Source organism: Musca autumnalis, unplaced genomic scaffold (assembly GCF_047663935.1).
Source record: "Musca autumnalis isolate F117 unplaced genomic scaffold, ASM4766393v1 scaffold_5, whole genome shotgun sequence".
Taxonomy (NCBI): domain Eukaryota; kingdom Metazoa; phylum Arthropoda; class Insecta; order Diptera; family Muscidae; genus Musca; species Musca autumnalis.
Window position 1 is genome coordinate 20,901,353 of NW_027412088.1, and position 24,728 is coordinate 20,926,080.

General features: G+C 38.2%; 1 protein-coding gene across 3 annotated transcripts in view; it reads right to left on the reverse strand.

Annotated features, from left to right (window-relative positions):
* Dh44-R1 (Diuretic hormone 44 receptor 1) overlaps positions 1-24,728 on the reverse strand; it is a 145,376-nt gene that overhangs the window by 49,007 nt on the left and 71,641 nt on the right. For all 3 annotated transcript variants that reach the window (XR_012408479.1, XM_073956233.1, XM_073956232.1), the window contains exon 3: positions 7,218-7,416. Coding sequence is in view for 2 of the 3 variants with exons in the window: in XM_073956233.1 (XP_073812334.1) it covers positions 7,218-7,416 (199 nt within the window). In the remaining variant the exon portion in view is untranslated. The remainder of the gene's footprint in view (positions 1-7,217; positions 7,417-24,728) is intronic.

Sequence of the window (24,728 nt, forward strand, 5' to 3'; positions counted from 1 at the left end):
TAGCCTATTTTCATTCCAGGCCATGTAGCAATGTACCCTTAACATTTCAGTAAGATCTGTTCAGCGGTTTTCTAGTCTATAAGGCACAAACAAACAAACAGACAAACAAATTTCAATTTTATATATATAGATACATACATTATATTTTATATCTTATATATAATTTTATATCTTAATTTTTTTATATTTTTGTATTTTACAGTTTATATTTTATCTTTTATATTATATTTTATATTTTTTACTTTATATTTTTTATTTTATATTTTTTATTTTGTATTTTATGATTTAAATTTTATATTTTATATTTTTATGCCCTCAGCATTTATGCTAACGAGGGTATATACACTTTGATACAATGAAAATGTGCCTCATCGAAATAATGGTTTTAGACCCCTAGTATGTTTGGACGAAATGTGTTTCAGACAATTTTGAGTCGATCTAGCCATGTCCGTCCGTCCGTCTGTCTGTCTGTCTTGCTGGCTGGAGCGCACGATAACTCTCGAACGGATGAACCGATTCGGTTCAAATTTTGGCTTTCGTAATACTTTGCCCAAACTTAGTTTAAGTTCAAAGATGAGCTACATCGGTCCACTCCTTCCGGTACCTCCCCCACAAAAAATTTGTGCGTACGATAACTCCTGAAGGGAGTAAGCGATTTGATCCATACTTTGTTTATCGTAAATTTTCTAACAGGGTTAGATAAGGTTCCAATATGGACCCGATCGGTCCACTCCTTCGGGTACCTCCCACACAAAATTTCGGAAAAGTTCAGTTTAGGACCTGTTCACGAATCGCTTCGATTTTTGTTGTAGCAACTTGTATTCACCGCCCCCTATACGACGGTGCAAGTTTCATCTGGAGGAAGTTCATACTTCCTGAGAAAATAGCCTGAAACCCCGCGAAACACCGTATGTAATGGTTTGAGCGCAAATAACTCTCGAACGGATCTGCCAATTCAGTCCAAAATTTGACTTTTGTAATATTTTGTCCAAACATAGTTTACGTTCGAAGCTAATCCAAATCAGTCCATTCCTTCAGATACCTCCCCCACAAAAGTTCAAAAACATTCTGAAAAATTGTGCGCACGATAAGTCTTGAATTGAGTGAACGATTTGGTCAATACTTTACACATCTTAATACATCTACCAGATATAGATCAGGTTTAAATATGGAATATGTTTGTCCACTCCCTCGGGTACCTCCCACACAAAATTTCGGATAGGTTCACTTTAAGACCTGCTCTCGGGACACTTTGATTTCTGTTGAAGAAACTTGCATTCGCTACCTCAATTACGACGATAAATGTTTTTCAGGGGAATGTCCGTACTTCTTGAACAAAACAGCCCGAAAGGTGTAAAAACCCCTATATGTAGTTGCTGGAGAACAAAAGAACTTATTCTTCCCCTTAGGGTACCTCCCCCACAAAAGTTCAACATTCGTGTCGATATGCAGTTTAGAGTCTCTTCGAAGATGCTTTGGAAATGAATGCCGACGCTGTTCATTGTGGTCCTGCTGTTTACAGTCATATTACGTTTTCCGTGGACAAGTCCATGCTTCCTGGCATACTGGTCCAAAAGTTATAAGATGGCCCACTGAAATGACTAGTGTGCCCAATATATATCAAAAAGATATGACTCTCAAAATCAGATCCACTTCCTATGTCGTCTATTCCTTTAAGTAGCCCCTCCGCAAAACTTTAATTTTAATCCACATTATCGTCGTCAAATTCAAAGGTACAAAATGGCCACAAAATTCTAAAAGACCCGAAATATATTCGATCTGTCCGTAGATTAATATTTCAATTTACATAGGCTGAGGGTATATCTCTGTCGGCATAGCCGACTGATACTTTTTTTACTTGTTGAAAAGTATTTAGAGCTAAACAAGTAAAAAAGTTTCAGTCGGTTTGGCCGACCGAGATATACCCTCAGCCTGTGTATATTGAAACAATTTTTTTTCCCAAAAAGAGGGTTTTAGAGGGTTTTAAAAATTTAATTGAATTAACAAAAGTTTTGCGGAGGAAATACTTAAAGGAATGGATCGACATTGACCATTATGGAAGTGGATCTCCAGCCACTACATATGGTAGGGGGTTTTTACAACCTTCGGGCTGTTTGCTCAAGAAGTGTGGATTTGCCCCTGAAAAAAAAAAGTTTTACCATCGTAATTGAGGCAGCGAATGCAAGTTGATTCAAAAAAAATCAAAGTGAATCGATATCAGGTCTTAAAGTGAACTTATACGAAATTTTGTGTGGGAGGTACCGGATGGAGTGGGCAAATATAGTCCATATTTGAACCTGATCTATATGTGGTAGATATATTAGGATGTGTTAAGTATGTACCAATTCGGCCACTCCCTTCAAGAGTTACCGTACGAACAATTTGTCCGAACATTTTTGAACTTTTGTGGGGGAGGTACCTGAAGGAGTGGACCGATATGGCTTATCTTCGAACTTAAACTATGTTTGGACAAAATATTACTAAGGCCGAATGTTGGACAGAATCGGCAGATCCGTTCTAGAGTCTTCTTGCGCTTGTCATAGAGGTTTTTTGCAACTTTCATGCCATTTTCTCAGGAAGTACGGACTTGCCCCTAATGAAACTTGTATCGTCGTATGGGGGGCAGTGAATACAAGTTGCTAAAACAAAAATCAAAGCGATTGGAGAGATGGCCCTAAACTGAACTTTTCCAAAATTTTGTGTGGGACGTACCCAAAGGAGTGGACCGATTGAGTCCATATTGAAACCTTATCTAAGTCTGGTACACATTTCAGGATGTGCAAAGTATGGACCAAATTGGTTACTCCCTTCAAGAGCTATCGTGCGCACAAATTTTATGCTAACGAGGGTATATACACTTTCATACGGGCAAAATGTGCCTCATCGAAAAAATGGTTTTGGACCCCAAGTATGTTTGGACGAAATATGTTTCCGACAATTTGGAGTCAATTGAGCAATGTCCGTCCGTCTGTCTGTCTGGCTGGCTGGTGCGCACGATAACTCTCGAACGGATGAACCGATTTGGTCCAAAAATTGGCTATCGCAATATTTTGTCCAAACTTAGTTTAAGTTCGAAGATGGGTTATATCGGTCCACTCCTTCCGGTACCTCCCCCACAAAAGTTCGGAAATGTTCGGAAAACTTGTGCGCATGATAACTCTTGAAGGGAGTAACCGATTTGGTTCATACTTTGCAAATCGTGAAATGTCTACCAGACTTAGATAAGGTTCCAATATGGACTCAATCGTTCTACTCCTTCGGGTACCTCCCACACAAAATTTCGGATAAGTTCATTTTAGGGCCTGCTCTCGAATCGCTTTGATTTTTGTTGTAACAACTTGTATTCACTGCCCCCATACGACAGTATAAGTTTCATCAGGGGCAAGTCCATACTTCCTGAAAAAATAACCTAAAAGTTGCAAAAAATCCCTTTGACACCGTGTGTAATGGTTGGAGCGCAAGATAACTCTCCAACGGATCTGTCGATTCGGTCAAAAATTTGGCCTTTTGTCCAAACTTAGTTAAGGTTCACAGATAAGTTATATCGGTCCACTCCTTCCGGTACCTCCCCCACAAAAGTTCAAAAATGTTGGGAAAATTTGTGCGCACGACAACTCTGGAGGAGAGTATCCGATATGGTCCATACTTTGAACATCGTAATATTTCTAAAAGACATAGATCAGGTTCGAATATGGACTGCATATGTCAACTCCTTCGGGTACCTCCCGCACAAAATTTCAAAAAAAAAATGCAGTTTACGGCCTTCCCTCGAATCACTTTGGTCTTTGTTGTAATAAATTGCATTCGCTGCCGCCATTACGACGGCACAAGTTTTTTAGGGCGCAAATCCATTCGTCCTGAGAAAATAACAATAAAGTTATAAGAACCCCTAATGGAACCATGTAAAGTGGCTGAATAAGCGCACGATAACTCTCGATCGGATCAGCAGATTCGGTCCAAAATTTGGCTTCCGTAATATTTTTCCAAGCTTTGTTTAATTTCGAAGATGGGCACTATCGATGCGGAACTTCCGTCCATCTGTCCGTCTGTCTGTCTGGCTGGTGCGCACGATAACTCTCTAATGGATGAACCGATTCGATCCAAGATTTGGCTTTCGTAATATTTTGTTCAAACTTAGTTTAAGTTCGAAGATGGATTATATTGGTACACTCCTTCCGGTACCTCCCCCACAAAAGTTCGGAAATGTTCGAAAAATGTGTGCGCTATATAACTCTTGAAGGGAGTAGCCGATTAGGTCCATACTTTGCACGTCATGAAATTTTAACTTGTATTCACTGCCCCGACGGAACATGTCTCATTAGGGGCAAGTCCATACTTCCTGAGAAAATAGCCCGAAAGGTGCAAAAAAACCCCATGACACCGTGTGTAGTGGATGGAGCGCCGGACAACTCTCGAACGGATGAACCGATTCGGTTCAAACTTTGGTCTTCGTAATATTTTGTCCAAACTTAGTTTAAGTTCGAAGATGGACCATATCGGTCCACTCCTTCAGGTACCCACATAAGATCAGGTTCGAATATGGACTATATTTGTCCACTCCTTCGGCTACTTCCCACACAAAATTTCTGATAAGTTCACTTTAAGACCTGCTCTCGTATCACTTTGATTTTTGTTGAAGCAATTTGCAAGCTGCCTCAATTAAGACGGTAAAAGTTTTTTAGGGGCAAGTCCATACTTCTTGTGAAAACAGCCCAAAATGTTAAAAACCCTATGGTACCAAATGTAGTAGAACTGATCAACCGATTTGTCCAAAATTTGACCATCGTCATAATTTCAGTTCGAAGATAGGCTATACCGGTCCCCAATTTCCGGTACTTCTACCAAATATTTAAAAAAATGTCACTTAAATGATATGCACGACATATTTTGAGCAAATTGGTCCAAATTTTGGATCTCCTAATATTTTGTCCACATTTAGTTTAACTTACCCTAAGATATGTCCCCCACAAAAGTTCAACATTTGTGTCTGAGTGCAGTTTAAGGGGTGTTACACAGCGATATTATGTTTTCCGTGGAGAAGTCCATGCTTCCTGGCATACTGGTCCAAAAGTTATACTATGACCCACTGAAATGACTAGTGGGCTCGATATATATCGAAAAAATATAACTCCCAAAATAAGATACATTTCCATAATAGATATGTCGGTCCATTCCTTTAAGTACCTCCTCTGTAAGACTTTTGAACTTTAATCCTAATCCACATTTTCATCGGCAAGTTCAAATGTCCAAAATGTGACACAAAATACTGAAAATACCCTAAATTATTTCGATCTGACGGTTGATGACAGTTTCAATTCACATAGGCTGAGGGTATATATTTGTCGGCAAAGCCGACTATACCTTTAATTTTATATATTTTTTATGTTTTATATATTTATATTTTAAATTTTTTTATTTTATACTTTATATATTTTTATTACTTTTTATTTATTTTTATTTTTTATCTTATATCTTTTATTTAATATGTTATATTTTTTTATTTTATATATATTTTATATTACATATTTTATGATTTATATTTAAAATTTTTTATTTTATATTTTATGCTTTATATATTTTTTATTTTTTTATTTTATATTTTTAATTTTATAATTTATAATTTATATTTTACATTTTTTATTTTTTATTTTATATTTAATTTTATATATTATATTTTTTTATTTTATGTTTCATATTTTATATATTTTTTTATATTTTATAGTATTAATTTTATATTTTTATTTTATAATTTATATTTAAAATTTTTTTATTTTATATTTTTCATTTTGTATTTTATGTCTTTTATTATATATATATATATTTTTATTTAATATTTTTATATTTTATAAATTTTTATCAGTTAAAGAAAGTGTTTTGGGCAGTAAACATCCATTACTTCCTTTAATTCCCTGAAGATGATTGGAGACTCCAATCGAAATATTGGAAATAAAGAAAACTTGAAAACATAGAACATCAAGTCTTTTTATTAAAAAAGCCTGTAGCCGAACAATACTAAAACAAAAAAAAAATTATATTTTTTATTTTATATTTCATAATTCATATTACATATTTTATAATTTATATTTTAAATTTTTTATTTTATATTTTATGCTTTATATATATTTTTATTTTATACTTTTTATTTTACATTTTATATTTAAATTTATATTTTATATTTATTATTTTATGTTTTATAATTTTTAATTAATATTTTAAATTTTATTATTTTATTCTTTATATATATTTTTTATTTTATATATTTTTTTTTATATTTTATAGTATACATTTTATATTTTTTATTTTATATTTTATATCTTTTATTTTATATTACATATTTTGTAATTTATATTTTAAAATTTTTATTTTGTACTTTATATATTTTTTGTTTATTTTATATTTTTTTATTTTATATTTTTATTTTATATTTTTATATTCTCAGAGCTAAAAAATTATGTACAATGTTCATCAATTATTTCATCATCAATTTATTAAAAATTTACCTTTAAATGCTAAATGCGCATTTATTGTATAATAACACATAATCTACCCTTGAAGTTATACTTTGTAACTAATTTCCTTCCAAGTATTGTCACAAGAATGTGTAAAAATAAAAGTTACTATTTAATATAAAACCTTTAGCAATAAGAGTATACTAGCATTTTTCAAAGAAGATGGAAAAAATGTGCACACATGTGAATAATAGTGCCAAAGGGAAATCTTCCTTCCCCACTCCCTTATAACGGCATAACAAACATATGCGACAAACATTTATTGTCACGTCTAAAAATAATTTCACTTTAATAGGTGCTAATTACTTTGTAGGTGTAAAGAATGTTACACAAAATGTTGCAACGGCGACAATACGTGTGTGTGCGTTTAAGAACACAAACATGAAATAACCACAAGACGTCATACACTCCCAAAAGAGGCGAGCACGCAAACCAAAAACCCACAACCACAGGTATTGGCCTCATTAACATAAAAGCTTTACTTTTTTCCCCCTCATTCATAATTTTCACATTTTTCTTCCATTTGTTGTTCTACCTTTTCATTTATTATTTGCTCATATTTTAAGCCTTTAGTGTTGACTTTTCTTTTGTAAAATTAACACATTACAAAATTCTTAAATGCTACTCAGCTCCAAGTGGGTGTGTAGTGGTGCATGTTACGTGCTTAGTATAAGAAATTAGTTGGCTTCTAAAAGGGAATAAACTTACTTGAAATAGGCGAAAACCATAAGGGCCAAGGTTAACGATACCAGCGATATGGTATAGCCGACATAATAGATAATTGTGGGTAGCTCAATTATCGGTTCGAATTCAGAGACAGAGGCAGGTTCGGTTAAATGCATGCAGGCATCATAGTTGGTATATTGATCCCATGTTCCATTGGCATGACAATAGCGGGTGGCATTCTCTGGAAATTAAAAAGAAATCCAATTAATTTACAATAAATAATTTAAAATGTATGAAAAATTTTATCGAACTTTCGTTGTTACTACCTTTGCTTGCTAACCAAATATTCCTCAATTTCCAATTGAATTGAATAATTGACTTTAATATGAAATAAAGGCTGACTGATTATTTAAGTTTTTCATGAACCGCATTCGCTGTCTTCTGCTCTGTATCATGGAACATCATTGATTTCAATGAATGTTCAAACTCCATGCATGATAGATGAGCCACAGAACACCCGCATTCGAAAAGTGCAAACAGTATTTTTTTTTTTTTCATAGTGAAACAAAACTGAGACCACACTTGTGAACATTTTGCAGCAAATGCACAAGTATTGCATAATTCCTAACATACAGCAGATGGTGTTTGGTGGTGTAAAGGATACAAGACTATCAAGTCGTGTAAAATATTGCCTGCTGCTGTTGTTATCTTCCTTCTATGTAATCGTATTCACATTTTATGCTGGTTCCGGGCTACTAGAAATGCAAACTCATGTTCAACTTCAATTGGAATATCATGAATAGCAAATTATCGCCTTCACAACACCACAAAGCAAATGTGCAGAATAGTGTATCGTCTATGGCGTAGCTTAAGGCGATTGTGAGGTAAGAGGGTATAGATTTATTATAGAATATTTATTTCGAATATAAATCGCATTTCGTGTCAATCTAAGATATGAGAGATTTAACATTGAAGAGAGAGAGAAAACAACTGATCAGATTTTAGTTATTCCATGCATTTTGAATTGTGTTTTCCCTACGGGTAAACATTTGACATTTCTAGCTTAGTCTTAGACTAAGATGACATTTCATTTTGTAAGTGACAGTTTTGGTTTGTGGAAGTATGGTTTTTGCGGAACACTGGGTCCACTTATCTCAGGAGGAATGCACACATACATACATGTGTTTCCGAAAAATTCCCGAAATGACAAGGGAGACTTCTCTCATATCAATGAGTGCACCCCGATTCATATTGGCTCAATGACACCACTTGTGGAGAAGTTTCTCATGGCCGAAATAAACATAAAATTTACGAAGGGTGCCTGTGATATGCAATGAATGTCGTGAATGGCTACATTTCAGGAATTGTTTAGGCCTGATCCCTATCGCTGTAATGATAGGGATTATGTTTCATTGTGCTGCGCCAACTTCATTTACATTGAGTCTTCGTCGTTGTCCTCGGATTATGAAACTTCCTCCACAACCAGTTACACCCGCAGTCACTAACACCAAGGATTGTTGTTCCAGTTCCTGTTAATGTGACATTCCTGCCGTTAAACAACGATGGTCAATGAGAATGAATATATTACGGTTCGGTGAAGTATAATAGCTGCGGGGATTCAAAAAAACAAAGCATAACAATACCTGCAGTCTTCGGAGCTGTGACGGGTGCAATGTACTGTGCTGGGGTCGTAGGAAAAGTGTCAATCCTACTGCATTAGTCTGTCCAGCACAGAACTTCATCGCTTGAGTTTGGACTTAGTGACCCATAGCCGATTAACTGTTGTGTCCATAGTTCGCCTGATATATCCATCGTCTAACCAGACCTAACGAATGGCGTCATTTATCATAGGTCGGACCATCATACACTCTGAACGCCATACTTTCCAGTGTCCCATATTATTGTCCTAACATTAGGCCACTGTTTGAGGGCGATAACTGGACTATGGACTGACTAGAGAGGCATAGCGCTGGCTGAGTAAATAGTCCCATATTTCGCACTGTGAACGAGGACGTTCCCACCAAAACTAGATTACCAGGTGATATGATGCATTTGTCAAGCTTTGACTTGGCAACTCATCATTTCTCTTGAGTCGGACCCTATCATCACCATCCTCCATCAATAGATCACTTGACCAGGGGTAAACCAATTGACAAGAAGGATACAGAACATTCACCAACCAGAGGAATTTCCGAGACTAGCCGCTCACTATCTTTGTGATGGTGAATTATCTGAAACAAGACCTAATTTCCCAGGATAGACCACTGGACTAACTAATAAGAGTGAAAAACTTCGCGTTAGAAACCCTAGCGAACCCAGAATTAGAAAGCTGACATAGTAAGTTTATAGGTTAGTCGGTGAGGAACAAAGTGGCCACAGCAGCTGAAGTGCTGCAAAATTGGAATCAGTAACAGTAAATTGTGGAAAACGGTTAAGGCGTTATCGAACCGTTGGAAAAAGGATGATGGGTATCTGTCTTGTTTAACGCCTTGGTGGTGACAAATTCAAAGAGGTGCACATGTTATTTTAACCGACATATTATTGAGAACTACGATAGGGCGAAGAGAAGTGTTTAGCGTCGTCTGCGATCTCAGAAATGTCTCCGGAACGTTTTTACCTCTGCCTTTCAGCAATTCCAGGCCCTTCCGACGGCATTGATATAATTACGTACGCCGATGATTGTAAGCTCATTACGTTAGGTCCAACAGTTGATAACACTTGTGTTAGGGTAAGTGCCAGTTTCATTGATTTCTTGAGTTCTTTATGCGTGGAATATGAAAATATCCGCCACAAAGTCAACTGCTAAATTATTCACCACAAACACAGTTGAGAGGAATCTCCCACTAAATATGCATGTTGATTGGTAAATAATTCCGTTCAATAATTACACTAATATCTCACATTCCACAGCTTATATAAGACGGCCGGCCACCAATGCCGCAGCTATCTGCGGTAAGGTGAAAAGTAGGAACAAAGTCCTGAAGTCTATAGCAGGCAGCACTTGAGAGCAGATAAAACCTTGTTAATAATTTACAATGCGATGATCGGCTGTGGTAAGCTATGCGGCAGTAGAATGTCTCTTCATGTCATCAGCGGTCCACTTTAGTGAGTAGGCTAAGATCTTGCGCCAGCACAACAAAATGTTGGCTAAGCAGTATCTAATTGGGTGCTATAGACAAATCTGTCCAAATGATAATCATATTTACTCACTTCCAGACATGTCAGAAAAAATTTTCATGATCAAGAGAAATTGAGAGAGAGAGGTTGTAACGTGGTTTTGTCGTCGGCTGGGGTAAGCTCAGTCGCGTCCAGGGTCTCCATAAGGACCCACTAAACCTTACGAAATGAGAAGACTAGTATTCTCCCTTTCCTGGGGGCTAAATCGGGATTTATTGAATAAATACTAATTTACAATCTACTTGTGTTCAAATACGATAAGAATGAATTCAATGGGTATATATTTAGATTAATAGTTGGCGTTGGATTATGCAGATTCGCTGGGATATAGCAGCTGAGGAGCTCGTGTTGAGTTACCGGCTTCTTCTACGAGGGAAACGGCGTTGTTTGTGACGTATTCGGTGTTCGGCTGTAGATGATCGGGAAGACGATGAATTCGGTGTTCGGCTACAGATGATCGAGATGACGATGTATTCGGTGTTCGGCTGTAGATGATCGGGAAGACGATGAATTCGGTGTTCGGCAACAGATGATAGGGAAGACGATGTATTCGGTGTTCGGCTGTAGATGATCGGGAAGACGATGAATTCGGTGTTCGGCTATAGATGATCGGGAAGACGATGAATTCGGTGTTCGGCTACAGATGATCGGGAACACGATCGGTTCGGCGTTCGGCTGTTGATGTTCGGGAACACGATGGGCTCGGCGTTCGGCTGTTGATGTTCGGGAATACGATGGGTGTCGGCTTCGGAGCTCGGCTGATGACGTTCGTGAATACGATGGATGTCGGCTTCGGAGCTCGGCTGTTGATGTTCGGGAATACGATGGGTGTCGGGATAGCGGTGTGTTCGGCAGTCGGCTGCTGGTGTTCGGGAATTCAACGGGTTCGGTGTTCGGTTGGTGATGTTCGGCAACACGATGGGCTCGGCAGTCGGATGTTGATGTTCGGGAGTTAGTCTAGGCTACGATCTAGTATCTACCATGCGCTACTGAGTACGAAACAGCTGACCCGAAGGCCCTGTGGAACAGCTGGCACGAATGCCCTGTGGAACAGCAGGCACGAATGCCCTGTGGAACAGCTGGCACGAATGCCCTGTGGAACAGCTGGCACGAATGCCCTGTGGAACAGCTGTCCCGAAGGTCCTGTGGAACTGCTGACCCGAAGGCCAAGTGGAACAGCTGACCCGAAGGCCCTGTGGAACTGCTGACCCGAAGGCCCAGTGGAACAGCTGACCCGAAGGTCCTGTGGAACTGCTGAACCGAAGGCCCAGTGGAACAGCTGACCCGAAGGCCCTGTGTATGTATCAGCCACCACAACTTAATGGGTAGCTCTCAAAAGTATTCCCAACACTAGGCACCGAGGCGTAAGTTGGCGGACTTAGAGCAACCTTTTGTTCCAGCCCGTGTAGCAAACTCCCTGCAGTAGTAAGCTCGCCATTCTCAAGTAAACCTGAAATACTTTAGTGGCCTGGAGTACAGAGTAAATGAGAATTATTCACAGTGCGCGTTAAAATTGTAACTGCGAAACTACACTGGAATTGAATTCTCCTTGGGTTACATATTAAAACACAACATGTAAACGGATGAAATGTAATGACTGCTGCCTATTGAATGGCTGTTCAGTATGTCTGCAGTGTATTGGGTGGTAGCCGGTACTGTGTTGTTGTACTATGTATGTACGTGATAGTATTGTCACGTTACAAGGTCTAATGAAATAAAGAAGAATCTCTAGATCAACAGGCATGTAAAATGAGGCCGAACATCGGTATTATGACCTACATAGGACGGGCATAATACCGATGTCTCCTTGTGGGACAGGAAACCGAAGTGTTATTTGGACTTGTACTTAATCCCTACCAAAGTAGGGTTGTTTTAGGTTTTTACAATTTTGCTGGGAAACCGCAAGCCCTATCAAAATGGAACTAAAGAAAATGTTGTGGCAGTGAAAATTTTCTACAAGATTGTCATTTATGATATTTTCATAGGTTTTACAACTTTTGAGATATAGAAGTTCATGCAAATTCCCAACATAAACTTAAATATCTCAAAAATGGTACAACCTTGTAGCCAATCTTGTAGAGAATTTTCACAGCTACAAGATTTTCTTTAATCCCATTTCGTAAGACTTACCGTTTTCAAGCAAATCGTGAAACCATAACAAAAAAAAACATAAGAATGTGACCTGAACTTCTATATCTCAAAAATGGTAAAACCTAGGAATAAATCATAGCGACCAATCCGCTAGAGAATTTTCACAGCTACAACATTTTCTTTAGCCCCATTTCAATAGGACTTGTGGTTTCCAAGCAAAATCGCGAAAACATAAAATAAACCTAAAAATGTGAACTTTGAACGCGATTTATTTAAAAATCCCTCCAGCGATTTTTTCCGCAAAAACTTCCCTCACACAGAGAAGAGATATTGTTGGAACAATCATATGCTAAGAACAAAATAGTGTATTTTAAAAATCTGAAAATATATATTGTTGTTTCAACCATATATTTTTTATTAGGAAACATGATGACACAAAATATATTGTTGGGCCAATAATACATATTTTAAGAATTTTAAAATACACTATTTTGTTCTTAGAATACGATTGTTCCAACAATATTTTTTCTCTGCGTGCTGGTGTAAGCGGTTTTTATTTAAAGTTAATTAAGGCGCACCGTACATAACAGTGGTACAACCTTGTAGCCAATCTTGTAGAGAATTTTCACAGCTATAAGATTTTCTCTAATCCCATTTCGTAAGATTTACCGTTTTCAACCAAATCGTGAAACCGTAACAAAAAAAAGCATAAGAATGTGAACTGAACTTCTGTATCTCAAGAATGGTAAAACCTACTAAAATATCATTAAGGCCAACAACATTTTCTTTCGTTCCCTTTTGATAGTGCTTGCGGTTCCCAGCAAAATCGTGAAAACCTAAAAAACCGATTTATTTAAAAAGCTCTCCGGCGATTTTTTTTCGATTTTTCTCATCTATGAACATTGTAGTTTCAGAATCCGCAAAAACTTCCCAGGTGTAAGCACCTTCCATTTAAAGCTCGTTCATGAGCACAGTGCGGATTTTAGGTTGCAGTCCCTTATCACATTTCTGACCTGATCCGATCTCATTGGTGGTGGTTTTCAGTGTTTCGCAGTTAAATTTCGAATTGGGTCCCTGCTCGGGTGCCACATTTTGTTGTCTGGCTATAGTTATCGCTTCAGTAAAAAAATATCGCCTTCCCTGCAAAATGAGTAGCCATCTCATTTGTCTTGAAGGCGTTACCTTTCAAAATGCTCTGTAATTTAGAGATTAAGGGGTGACCTCCACTTGTAAAGCCCAAAAAATTTAATTTTTCATGATTTTTTTCCAAGAAAACTACCAAACTTTTTTAGTAGATTTTTTTTCAATCTGAAAGAGAACATTTTAATCTAGTGCCTGACTTTTTTTTTTTTTTTTTTTTTTTGAAAAATATGATGTGGTTTTATGGCAATTGGCCGTCCACGAAACCCTTTCTTTGTAAAAGCGTTTTGTGGTGCCAACTCTAGCTCGAAAACTAATTAACCTATCGTCATATATTTTTGTGGGCTTATTTAGAGCCCACAAGATCTAGTCCTTCATCGATATTTTTTAAAATATATTAGAAAGTCAAAATTTCAATATTAAACTCGATCGATGAGAGACTAGATTTTGATGTCCTTGATAACCTCACAAAATTGTATGACAATCGGTTTATTAGTTTTCGAGCTAGAGTTGGCATCGATTTTAAAATGTCGTTTCGAGAAAAACACGTTTTTATACCCTCAGCATTTATGCTAAAGAGGGAATATGGGCAAAACTGCCAATTATTTCATATTCCATTTCCATTTCATACGGGACAACAAGTATGTTTAGACGAAATGTGTTTCAGACAATTTGGAGTCGTTTTAGCAATGTCCGTCTGTCTGGCTGGCTGGTGTGCACGATAACTCTCGAACGGGTGAACCGATTTCGTTCAAAATTTGGCTTTCGTAATATTTTATCCAAACTTAGTTTAAGTTCGAAGATGGGTTATATCGGTCCACTACTTCCGGTACCTCCCCCACAAAAGTTCGGAAAATTTGTGCGCACTATAACTCTTGAAGGGAGTAACCGATTAGGTCCATACTTAGCACATAGTGAAATTTCTAGTATGGACTCAATCGGTCCACTCCTTCCGGTACCTCCCACACAAAATTTCGGAAAAGTTCAGTTTTCTCGAATCTCTTTGATTTTTGTTGTAGCAACTTGTATTCACTGCCCCGCTTAAGACTTATAATGGTCCAATATTTTCATATTAAAAGTTAGTTATCGTTCTAAAAAAATGTGTACAGTTGCTTTGGATGTAATAAACGTGGATTTACATTTGTTTAGAAGTAAATAGTGATTATATGGTGTAGTACTTAGTACATCGATTTTGTGAACCAAATTGGAAAATTAGTGGAGTGGAAAAAAAATGTTATAAAAGTGTATCTCGATATTATTTGCTTTTTGTACTGTGAAAAGTGAGTACTTCAAATGTATAAGGTGCCAGCTGCATAGGTTTGAAGACGAACATGTTATTTCTCTTCTTCAGTGACCATATCTCATTAGGGACTTACCTCCTTCTTCTATAAATGTTTTGCGGTTTCCACTAAAGCTCGAAATCGGATGGACCGATCATCATATATTTTTGTGGGCTTATTAAGTACCTAATAATCTTGCTTTTGGGCGAGAGACTTTTGAAAATATTATTTTTTTTAAAAAAATGGTGAACAGCCAAAGTCAACATTAGATTTTTTACAAAAAAATTGTCGTTTTTGACCACTAATCGGTCAAAAAACCTTTTTAAAGAAATCTACCCATTTTTGAAGACAACAGTTCGATACATTCAATAAGCCCACAAAAAATATGAAGGCTGAACACTAAATTTCAGACATTTCGGTGTGATAATGAGGCTAAAACCTTCAAAACACCGAAAATCGGGAGGTACCGTCCTTTGGGGGCTATATGAAGGCGTGGACCTATACCGACAAATATAAAGGGGAAGTTTGAGTACCCCCAACGAAGCTAAATACCAAATTTCAGGCATTTCGGTGGAATATTGAGGCCACAACCTTCAAAATACCGAAAATGGGGAGGTACCGTTCTATGGGGGCTACATGAAGGCGTGGGCCTATACCGACAAATATAAAGGGGAAAGTTATATACCCTCAACGAAGAATAAATACCAAATTTCAGCAATTTCGGTGTGGTAATGAGTTTAAAATCTTCAAAATACCGAAAATTGGGAGGTACCGTTATATGGGGGGGCTATATCAAAACGTGGACTTACACCCACAATTCTCTGTTGGAATGTTTCATAACTCTGCCGAAGACTAAATGCCAAATTTCAGTCATTTCGGTTGGTTATTGTGACTAAAACTTTCAAAATACCGAAAATCGGGATTTACGGATCTATGGGAGCTATATCAATCAAAACGTGGACCGAACATCCCAGTTTTTGTCTTCGAGATTGTAAGTCAACAATAAGTACGTGTACCAAAATTGATTCACGTACGATAACTCCTTCTATTTTTGGCCACAGTTAATATGAACTCGCGACACAGTGCGACGGTACATGTCTCATTAAGGGCAAGTCCATACTTCCTGAGAAAATAACCTTAAAGATGCAAATACCCCTATGACACCGTATGTAGTGGTTGGAGCGCAAGACAACTCTCAAACGGATCAACCGTAATATTTTGTCCAAACATAGTTTAAGTTCGAAGATCATATCGGTCCACTCCTTCAGGTACATCCCCCACAAATGTTAAAAAATGTTCGGAAAAATTGTGCGCACAATAACTCTTGAAGGGAGTGACCGATTTGGTCCATACTTCACACATTCAAATATATGTACCAGATATAGATCAGGTTCGAATATGGATTATGCTTGTCCACTCCTTCGGGTACCTATCACACAAAATTACGGATAAGTTCACTTTAAGACCTGCTCTCGAATCACTTTGATTTTTTTGAAGCAATTTGCATTCTCTGTCTCAATTACGACGGTAAAAGTTTTTTCAGGGACAAGTCCATACTTCTTGAGAAAACAGCCCGAAAGGTGTAAAAACCCTATGGCACCATATGTAGTGACTGGAGCGCACTATAACTCTCGAACTAACCGATTTGGTCCAAAATTTGGCCTTCCTGATATTTTGTCATACTTTCAGTTCGAAGATAGGCAATACCGGCCCACAACTTCCGGTAGTTCCCCCGAATATTTAAAAAATGTCACTTAAATGGTATGTACGATATCTCTTGAACAAATGTGGTCCAAACTTTGGATCTCCTAATATTTAGTCCAAATTTAGTTTAACTTCTAAAATGGAGGTATCTTAGGGTACCTCCTCCACAAAAGTTCAACATTTGCGTTTAAGTGCAGTTTAAGGTCTGTTAGAAGATCCTTTGGAAATGTATGCCGATGCTGTTCGTTGTTGCCCTGCTTACAACGGTATTATGTTTTCCGAGGACAAGTCCATGCTTCCTGGCATACGATGACCCACTAAAATGACTAGTGGTCGATATATCCCAAAATAAGATCCACTTCCATAATGGACTATGCCGGTCCATTCCTTTAAGTACTTCCTCTGCAACACTTTTGAACTTTAATCCTAATCCAAATGTCCAAGAAAGGCCACAAAATAATGAAAGTACCACAAATACATTCGATCTGACCGTAGATGAAACTTTCAATTCACATAGGCTGAGGGTATATCTCCGTCGGCAAAGCCGACTGATACTTTTTTACTTGTTAGTTTCTATGTTGCATACAAAACACAGTAATTTTTTCCCTTCCAAAGCTCATATCTCAGGCAATATTATTTCGATCGACTTGAAAATGCTACATATTCTATGCTACCTCTACTTTAAAATAAGCCAATAAAAAATTTTTCGAGTTTCTAATGTGGGATTAGGTAACAATCAACCAGTTTCCTAGCCTTTCCCCAAAATTCTGGAAGATTCTAAACTATGTACTTTTAGGGTCTCAAGATTTCTCGAATTTTTGGTTTCAGCCCATTATCGCATTTCTAAATCAATCCGTCCTCATTGGCAGTGGTATCGAGTGTTCCGCAGTTCGATTTGGAATCGAGTCACTGCTCGGGCGCCATTTACGTTTCAAAGTCGCAAGCTTTTCGGGTTTTAGATTTTATTTTCTCCATACGCGTCGGCGATAATTTCGAGAGTTTATCACCTCGATTTCAAATCGGGCCAGTGTTCGGGCGCCATTTTTGTTGTTGTTGCTGTTTTAAAGTCATAGACTGAGAATATTAAACTGTCGAATTTAGTCATTCTGCGAATTTTGAGTTTATTTTTAAGCGAAAATTAATGGGGAAGTATTTAAAATATTAACAGAATTCGTTTATGGACATACTGATGCAAAGGCACTAACTATGCTTAAACCTTATTTATTAACGGCATCTTTTTTGTTTAACCTACGCATGTGGCAACGTAGTTCGCACAGATTACAAATCATCCAATATCCCATTTATATATGGATTTGAAAATATCTTATGTCCATTAGATTACGTTGACAACGTTCAAGATTTATAATTTCAAATGCAATTTCATATCATATTTCTTCTATGAAATTGTGAGTGTGTGGTAATGGTGGTGAATGATTTGTTATTTATGGTATTCCACAAAATGAAAGGAAGAGTTAGCATTTTCCTCGAATCAACATACACTGCCGCTCACTTGAATAGAATCCCCCTGCAAAATTGTTTTCACCCTCCATTTTTTCCGAATTATACAAGATATGAAGTTTTTAAGTTTTATTATATTTTGCTTCATGTGTTTGAAGTAAACTTAGTCATTCATTTGCATTCAAATCCAATTTGTATAAGAATTATACAAGGAAAACAAGATAAAGTCAAAAATTTAAGTTAAAAATTTGGCTCATTTAAATAGATAGAATATCGTAATTGTATAATTCGGAAAAAAATGGAGGGTGAAAACAATTTTGCAAGGGGGTTCTATTCAAGTGAGCGGCAGTGTACATTGCAAAGAAAAAGCAATGAATAAAACGCCAGCAATCCTTTTTGCGACTAGCTAGATTTTTGCTTACCAACACTATTTGTAATATTAGTTGGTTATTGATGGAATTGTGGAAATCTGGGGGATTCTTTGTTTATTTTTTTTTCTCATTCCATTTGTGCTTTGAGGTGTGGTTTAGTATGTTTGCATTACTTTTTTTTTGCTGTGTCCAATACCATAATTGCCAATCAGAAGATTGTATGTAAAATTGGAAAACCAAAATTAAGAGAATTAACAAAATGTGTTTGTTGTTGCTTAAAATCTCCACGGAAAAAAATTGTGGGTAGATTCTTTCATAAAATTTTTGGCAATCTCCTATACAAAATCTAATAAATTTTAATGAATATTCTCTTATTTTCTCATTTACCGTTTCCTTGACAAAACATTATTTTCATCAATACCTTATCAAATTCGTTTTGTTTGTTTTTAATTAAATCGAGTTTCAATCGTTTCAACATCTATTATACACATAGATTGCTATGAATGGTCCTTCGGTCTACTATACAAATCAACTTAATGCCTTTGGTAATTGCACTAAAATATTTTCCCAAAACAAAAAAAAACGAAAAGATTTAATAAAAAGAAAACAAAGAAAGAAGAATGAACTTTTAAAGCAAACAATTCAGAAACCTCCATTCGAGACATTATATTCTTCAAACTACAACTACAAACAACTAGGATGGTATTGTACTCTCTCTCTCACTACCTCAATGTGCCTGTCATACACTACTCTACTCCAGACACTTGGAACAATGCATTCTAGAACTAAAACCACAACAAGGATACATTGAAGCAAAAGCCATTTATAGTCTTCATCAAGGAATCCTTTCGCACAGTACTTTTTTGTTCTACACTGGTGTTTTTCTATTATGTCAGAATGGTGTGGAATGAAGTAGGTGCAAATGTATAAATTTGCCATCCAAACAGTGTAAAAGTGACAGAAAATCTTTTGTACATAAAACTACGTTATGTGGAGATGTAGATTTTCCATATGAGATATAACATGTTTTATAGGAGTGTGTGTATATAACTCACACCTCTGCGAAGAGGGAATATTTATAGTATTTTCATAAACAGAGATTTATGTTAGATTGGATAAGTAAAATGGGGGATTTAAACCCTCCACCACATAACTACTTTAGATTGAGAAATTGAGGAGTTTAAGAAAACTAACTAAAACTCGTAAAAACACCCACATAAAATTATAGCAATAACAATAGCAAAATAAACACGAAGAACTGTGTAAAAAAAAATATTATGTGGGATTTGATAACACTCGTCTAGTTTCTCTAGCCTGTCTGAGGAGATTCTGCACTGCTTTCATGGTCTCAAAACCACAAACCTTCTCGAGTTTAAGTCTCTCATAGCATTTCTAACTCGATTCGTCTCGTTGGCGGTGGTTTCGTGTATTCCGCTGTTTGATTTTGAATCTGGCCCCTGCTCGGGCGCCACTTTTTTCTTATCTGGCTATAATTATCGCTTCGGTAAAAAGATTAAAAAAAGAACAATTGAATAATTAAGAACCAATCAGTAGGGTATGCTGATACCTAAATACCCTCTGCATATAACTGTACAAACAGAACAAGTAACAAACGCGTTAAGTTCAACCGGGCCGAAGTTTTTATACCGTCCGCCACGAGTTGTATTGATGCAAAATGGAATAATTACTTTCCTTCAGTTTATGCAAGTATTAAGCTCCTCCGCCATGGTGTACCCACCAAAAACATTGCCCTGTATTAACAAATTTCAAAATAAAACTTTTGTATCCACAGTTCGGACCGAAAATGTGACAAAAGTCCCTACAATTCTCTGCAGAAATTTTTTATACTCCTTAGCGAATTCAGACGTTTCGGTGTGACAATGTGGCTAAAACCATGAAAATATCGAAAATCGAGAGGTACAGTTCTATGGGGGTTATATCAAAACCTTGACATGTAGGATCCATTTTCTGGGGTAAAGTCCACCGTTTCTAATGCAGACTTAATACGAAATTTCAGCCACTTCGATGTTATAATGAGATTGAAACCTATAACAAAACGTGGACCAATAGAAACAACTTTCTGGGGAAAATTTAATGTTCCCAACGAAAGTAAAGCCAATTCGGCTATCATCACACAATGCAGCAACAGTGTCCTACAAGCTAATGCCATCAGGAACGCTAAATCATCCAAAGCGTTGAGCCCTGACGGAATTTCCATGGTAATGTTAAAACAGCTGGATGAGCCGGGAGTGGAGTATCTCACTAAAGTTCCCAACCTGTCGCTAGCCACCCTTATTGTTCCCGAAGTCTGGCAAATGGGCAGAGTGGTCCCGCTACTGAAGCCAGGCAAGGATGCCAGCAAAGTTGAATCGTACAGGCCGATTTCGCTTTTATCACCAGTAGCGAAGACCCTTGAGGCCTTAGTCCTCCCCAGCATTAAAAATAGTTATTAAGTTGCCGATCATCAGCATGGATTCCGTAAGCAGCACAGAACGACAACAGCGCTGCACGCCATCTCCACACATACATATTTGTCGAGGACTCAACCGGAGCGGCCGTGTGATAGAACAGTGATGGTGTCGCTTGACTTATCAAAAGCCTTTGATACTGTCAAGCACTCCATGCTATTCGAGGACATCCAGCAGACAACCCTCCGGCCAAGTCTGAAACGTTGGATAATCAACTATATGTGTGGTCCCCAGTCGTATGTGGAATTCAGGAACAAGAAATCCAAGCCCTGTAGAGTGAAACAGGGAGTTCCCCAAGGAGGGGTGATATCTCCGGAACTGTTTAACCTCTACCTTTCCTGTATTCCACCCCCTTCCTTGAGATCGTAACGTATGCGGATGATTGTACGATCCTGGCATCAGGTACCTACGATGATGACATCTGTGAGAGACTGAACTCCTATTTAACCGATCTTACCACCTTTTTCCACGCGAGGAATATGCAGATATCCGCCACTAAATCGACGGCCACTCTGTTCAACACATGGACGGCGCAGTATAGAAGAGAGTTGAATATCAGGTAGCAGGATTCCGACCACAAACTGCTCCAAAATTCTAGGGGTCACATTCGACACCACTTTCAAGTCGTCCGCGTATGTCACAGCTATCTGCGATAAACTGAAATGTAGGAACAAGGTCCTCAAGTCCCTAGCCGGTAGCACTCGGGGTGCAGATAAAGAAACCTTGTTGACCACGTATAAAGCGATAGGTCGGTCTGTGGTAAGCTATGCGGCGCCAGTTTGGTCCCCGAATTTATGTGACACGCAGTGGGATAAGATTCAAATTTGTCAGAACGCCGACCTGAGAACAGCAACAGGGTGCCTCCTCAAGTCTACAGTGGACCATCTACATGAGGAGGCAAAGATTCTTCCAGTACGACAACATAATGAGATGATATCGTTACAGTACTTGCTCGGGTGTTACCGTGAGAGCCATCCCAATCACCATCTGCTGGCCACCGATACACCCAGGCTTATCAGGCAGGTTTGAACAGCATTCACACGGACATAGTTGCTAAGACCATAAGCAATTATTGTGTGAATGCAGTCATCGGAGCACATCCCCCATCTATCGCAGCTGAAGAGCGTCAGCTGCCACAACAAACCAGAGTAGTTTTGGCTCAATTACGATCGGGATATTGCAGTCACCTAAATTCCTATTGGGCGGGAATCGATCGCACCGTGCAAGACATCTGCCCAGTATGCAGCATGGGCCCGCACGATACTAAGCACCTTTTCAACTGCCCCGCCAAGCCTAATCATCTGACTCCAGCGAATCTGTGGTTACATCCCATCGAAGTAGCCAACTTCCTGGAACTGGAGATAGACCCAGAGCCAGATTGAACAGGAGAACGAACGTACAATAATAATAATACACTGTTATAACAACAACAACCTCACCGCTGAGGGCATTGAAATCCCTATCCCATGTCAGTCAGGAATCCACTAGCCTACTAGCCTACAAGGAGGGAGTATTTGGTAAGCATGCGTTATCTGGAGAAGTTGAACATGTACTTGAGATCTTCGAATATCCGACCTTGGTCCTCACGAATGAATATATAAAAGTGATATACCCTCAGCCTATGTGAATTGAATCTTTCATCTACGGACAGATCGAATGTATTTAGGGTATTTTTTTTAGAATTATGGCCCCTTTTGGACATTTGAACTTGCCGACAAAAATGTGGATTAAGATTCAAGTTCAAAAATGATGGAAGTGGATCTTATTTTGGAAGTAACATAGATATCGCGCCCATTAGTCATATTAGTGGGTCATAGTATAACTTTTGGACCAGTATGCCAGGAAGCAAGGACTTGTCCACGGAAAACATAATATCGCTGTAAACAGTACCACAACGAACAGCATCGGTATACATTTCCAAAGGATCTTCGAGCTGACCCTAAACTACACTTAGACACAAATGTTAAACTTTTGTGGGGGAGGTACCATAAGGAGAGGACCATTATGGGCCATTTTAGAAGTTAAACTAATTTTGGAAATAATATTCGGATAAACGTTGGACCAAATTGGTTGCCCCGTTCAAGAGATATCGTGCATAACATTTTAGTGACATTTTTAAATATTGGAGGGAAGTACAAGAAGTTGTGGACCGGTATTGTCCATCTTCGAACTGAAACTAAGTTTGGAAAAAATATGACGAATGCCAAATTTTCAACCAAATCAGTTGATCAGTTCGAGAGTTATCGTGCTCTCCAGCCACTACATATGGTTTCATAGGTTTTTTTTACACCTTTCGGGCTGTTTTCTCAAGAAGTATGCACTTGCCCCTGAAAATACTTTTATGGTCGTAATTGAGGCAAAAATCAATGTGATTCCAAAAAAAATCAAAGTGATTCGAGAGAAGGTCTTAAAGTAAACTTACTTGAAGGAGTGGACAAATGTAGTCCATATTCGAACCTGATCTATATCTGGTAGATATATTAGGATGTGTAAAGTATGGACCAAATCGGTCACTCTCTTCAAGAGTTATCGTGCGCACACATTTTCCGAACATTTTCGAACTTTTGTGGCGGAGGTACCGGAAGATGTGGACCGATAAAAATCATCTTCGAACATAAAATCAGTTTGGACAAAATATTACGAAAGCCAAATTTTGGACCGAATCGGTTGATCCGTTCGAGAGTTGGACAGACGGACGGACATGGCTTAATCAAGTCCAAATTGTCTGAAACGGATTTCGTACAAACCATTATTTCGATGAGACACATTTTTCCCGTACGAAAGTGTACATACTCTCGTTAGCATAAATGCTGAGGGTATACAAATTGGCTGCAGAATATGTTAGATGAGATTACTATGGGGATTAATTATCAGCTAAATGACCTATCCCAGAGCGGCGGTTTCCTCGACATTGGATTGACCCGGAACAACACTACATCTGCGATTCGGCCAGCGTCTGCCACCTAAATGTATATATGTATGTCTCAAAGTGCCGCAAAGTCTCTTCCGGATTCATTTGCTACGTGCCGGATAACCCCAGGGTGAATATGAATGTGTTCAGTTTATCACATCCGCATACACCAGACTGACATTTCAGTGAGATGCAATAGACGTCAGGGGTGCATCTCAAGGTTTGCTCTGAGCTCGTCCATGTGAGGGACTACGACAGGGACTATTTTACTGCATGCTGCGTTAACACAACCGCCAGTGAGTTGTAGTACCCCAACAGTAGTCGCACACCCAGCACTTAACGTCAGCCGTAGTTGTTCCTATCCCCGTTAATGCATACTTTTTTCAATTCAATTGCAATGAACTCCGCTGTAAGATCGAGGAAATAGTGGCTTTCATGAGTCGGAAGAACATCATGGTCGCGGCGGTGCAGGAAACCAAGCTCAACAACAACTGCAGCTTACAGAGTTGTGATGGTCATATCGTACTGAGGAAGGATCGCACAAGAGGTGGAGGACTAGCTTTCCTCTTGTCTGCCTTTTCTATGCAGACCTATCTCGCTTGAGTCCGGGCCCTCATTGTCCACACAAAGAATGTAAAGGGGTAGCAGGCGTGGTACTGCCGAGGTAGTGTTGCCTAACGTATACATCCCGCCAATTTATAACTGTACTCCAGGTTATAGGCCCAACATTAGCCCGCTTTTGAAAGGTTATAATCGAGTGGTCTTGGGGGATTTAATGTTGTGAGTTGTGGCATTCTGACTGAGCGGATTGTTATCTCTAGGTTTTGATCAACGAGGACGCCCCTACCAGAATAAATGGAAAGGGTCGTAGTTCGCCATATGTAACAGCATGACACCTGGTCTGACAAATGACGTCTGCTGGCAACCCACAGTTTCTCTTGGGTCAGAATATC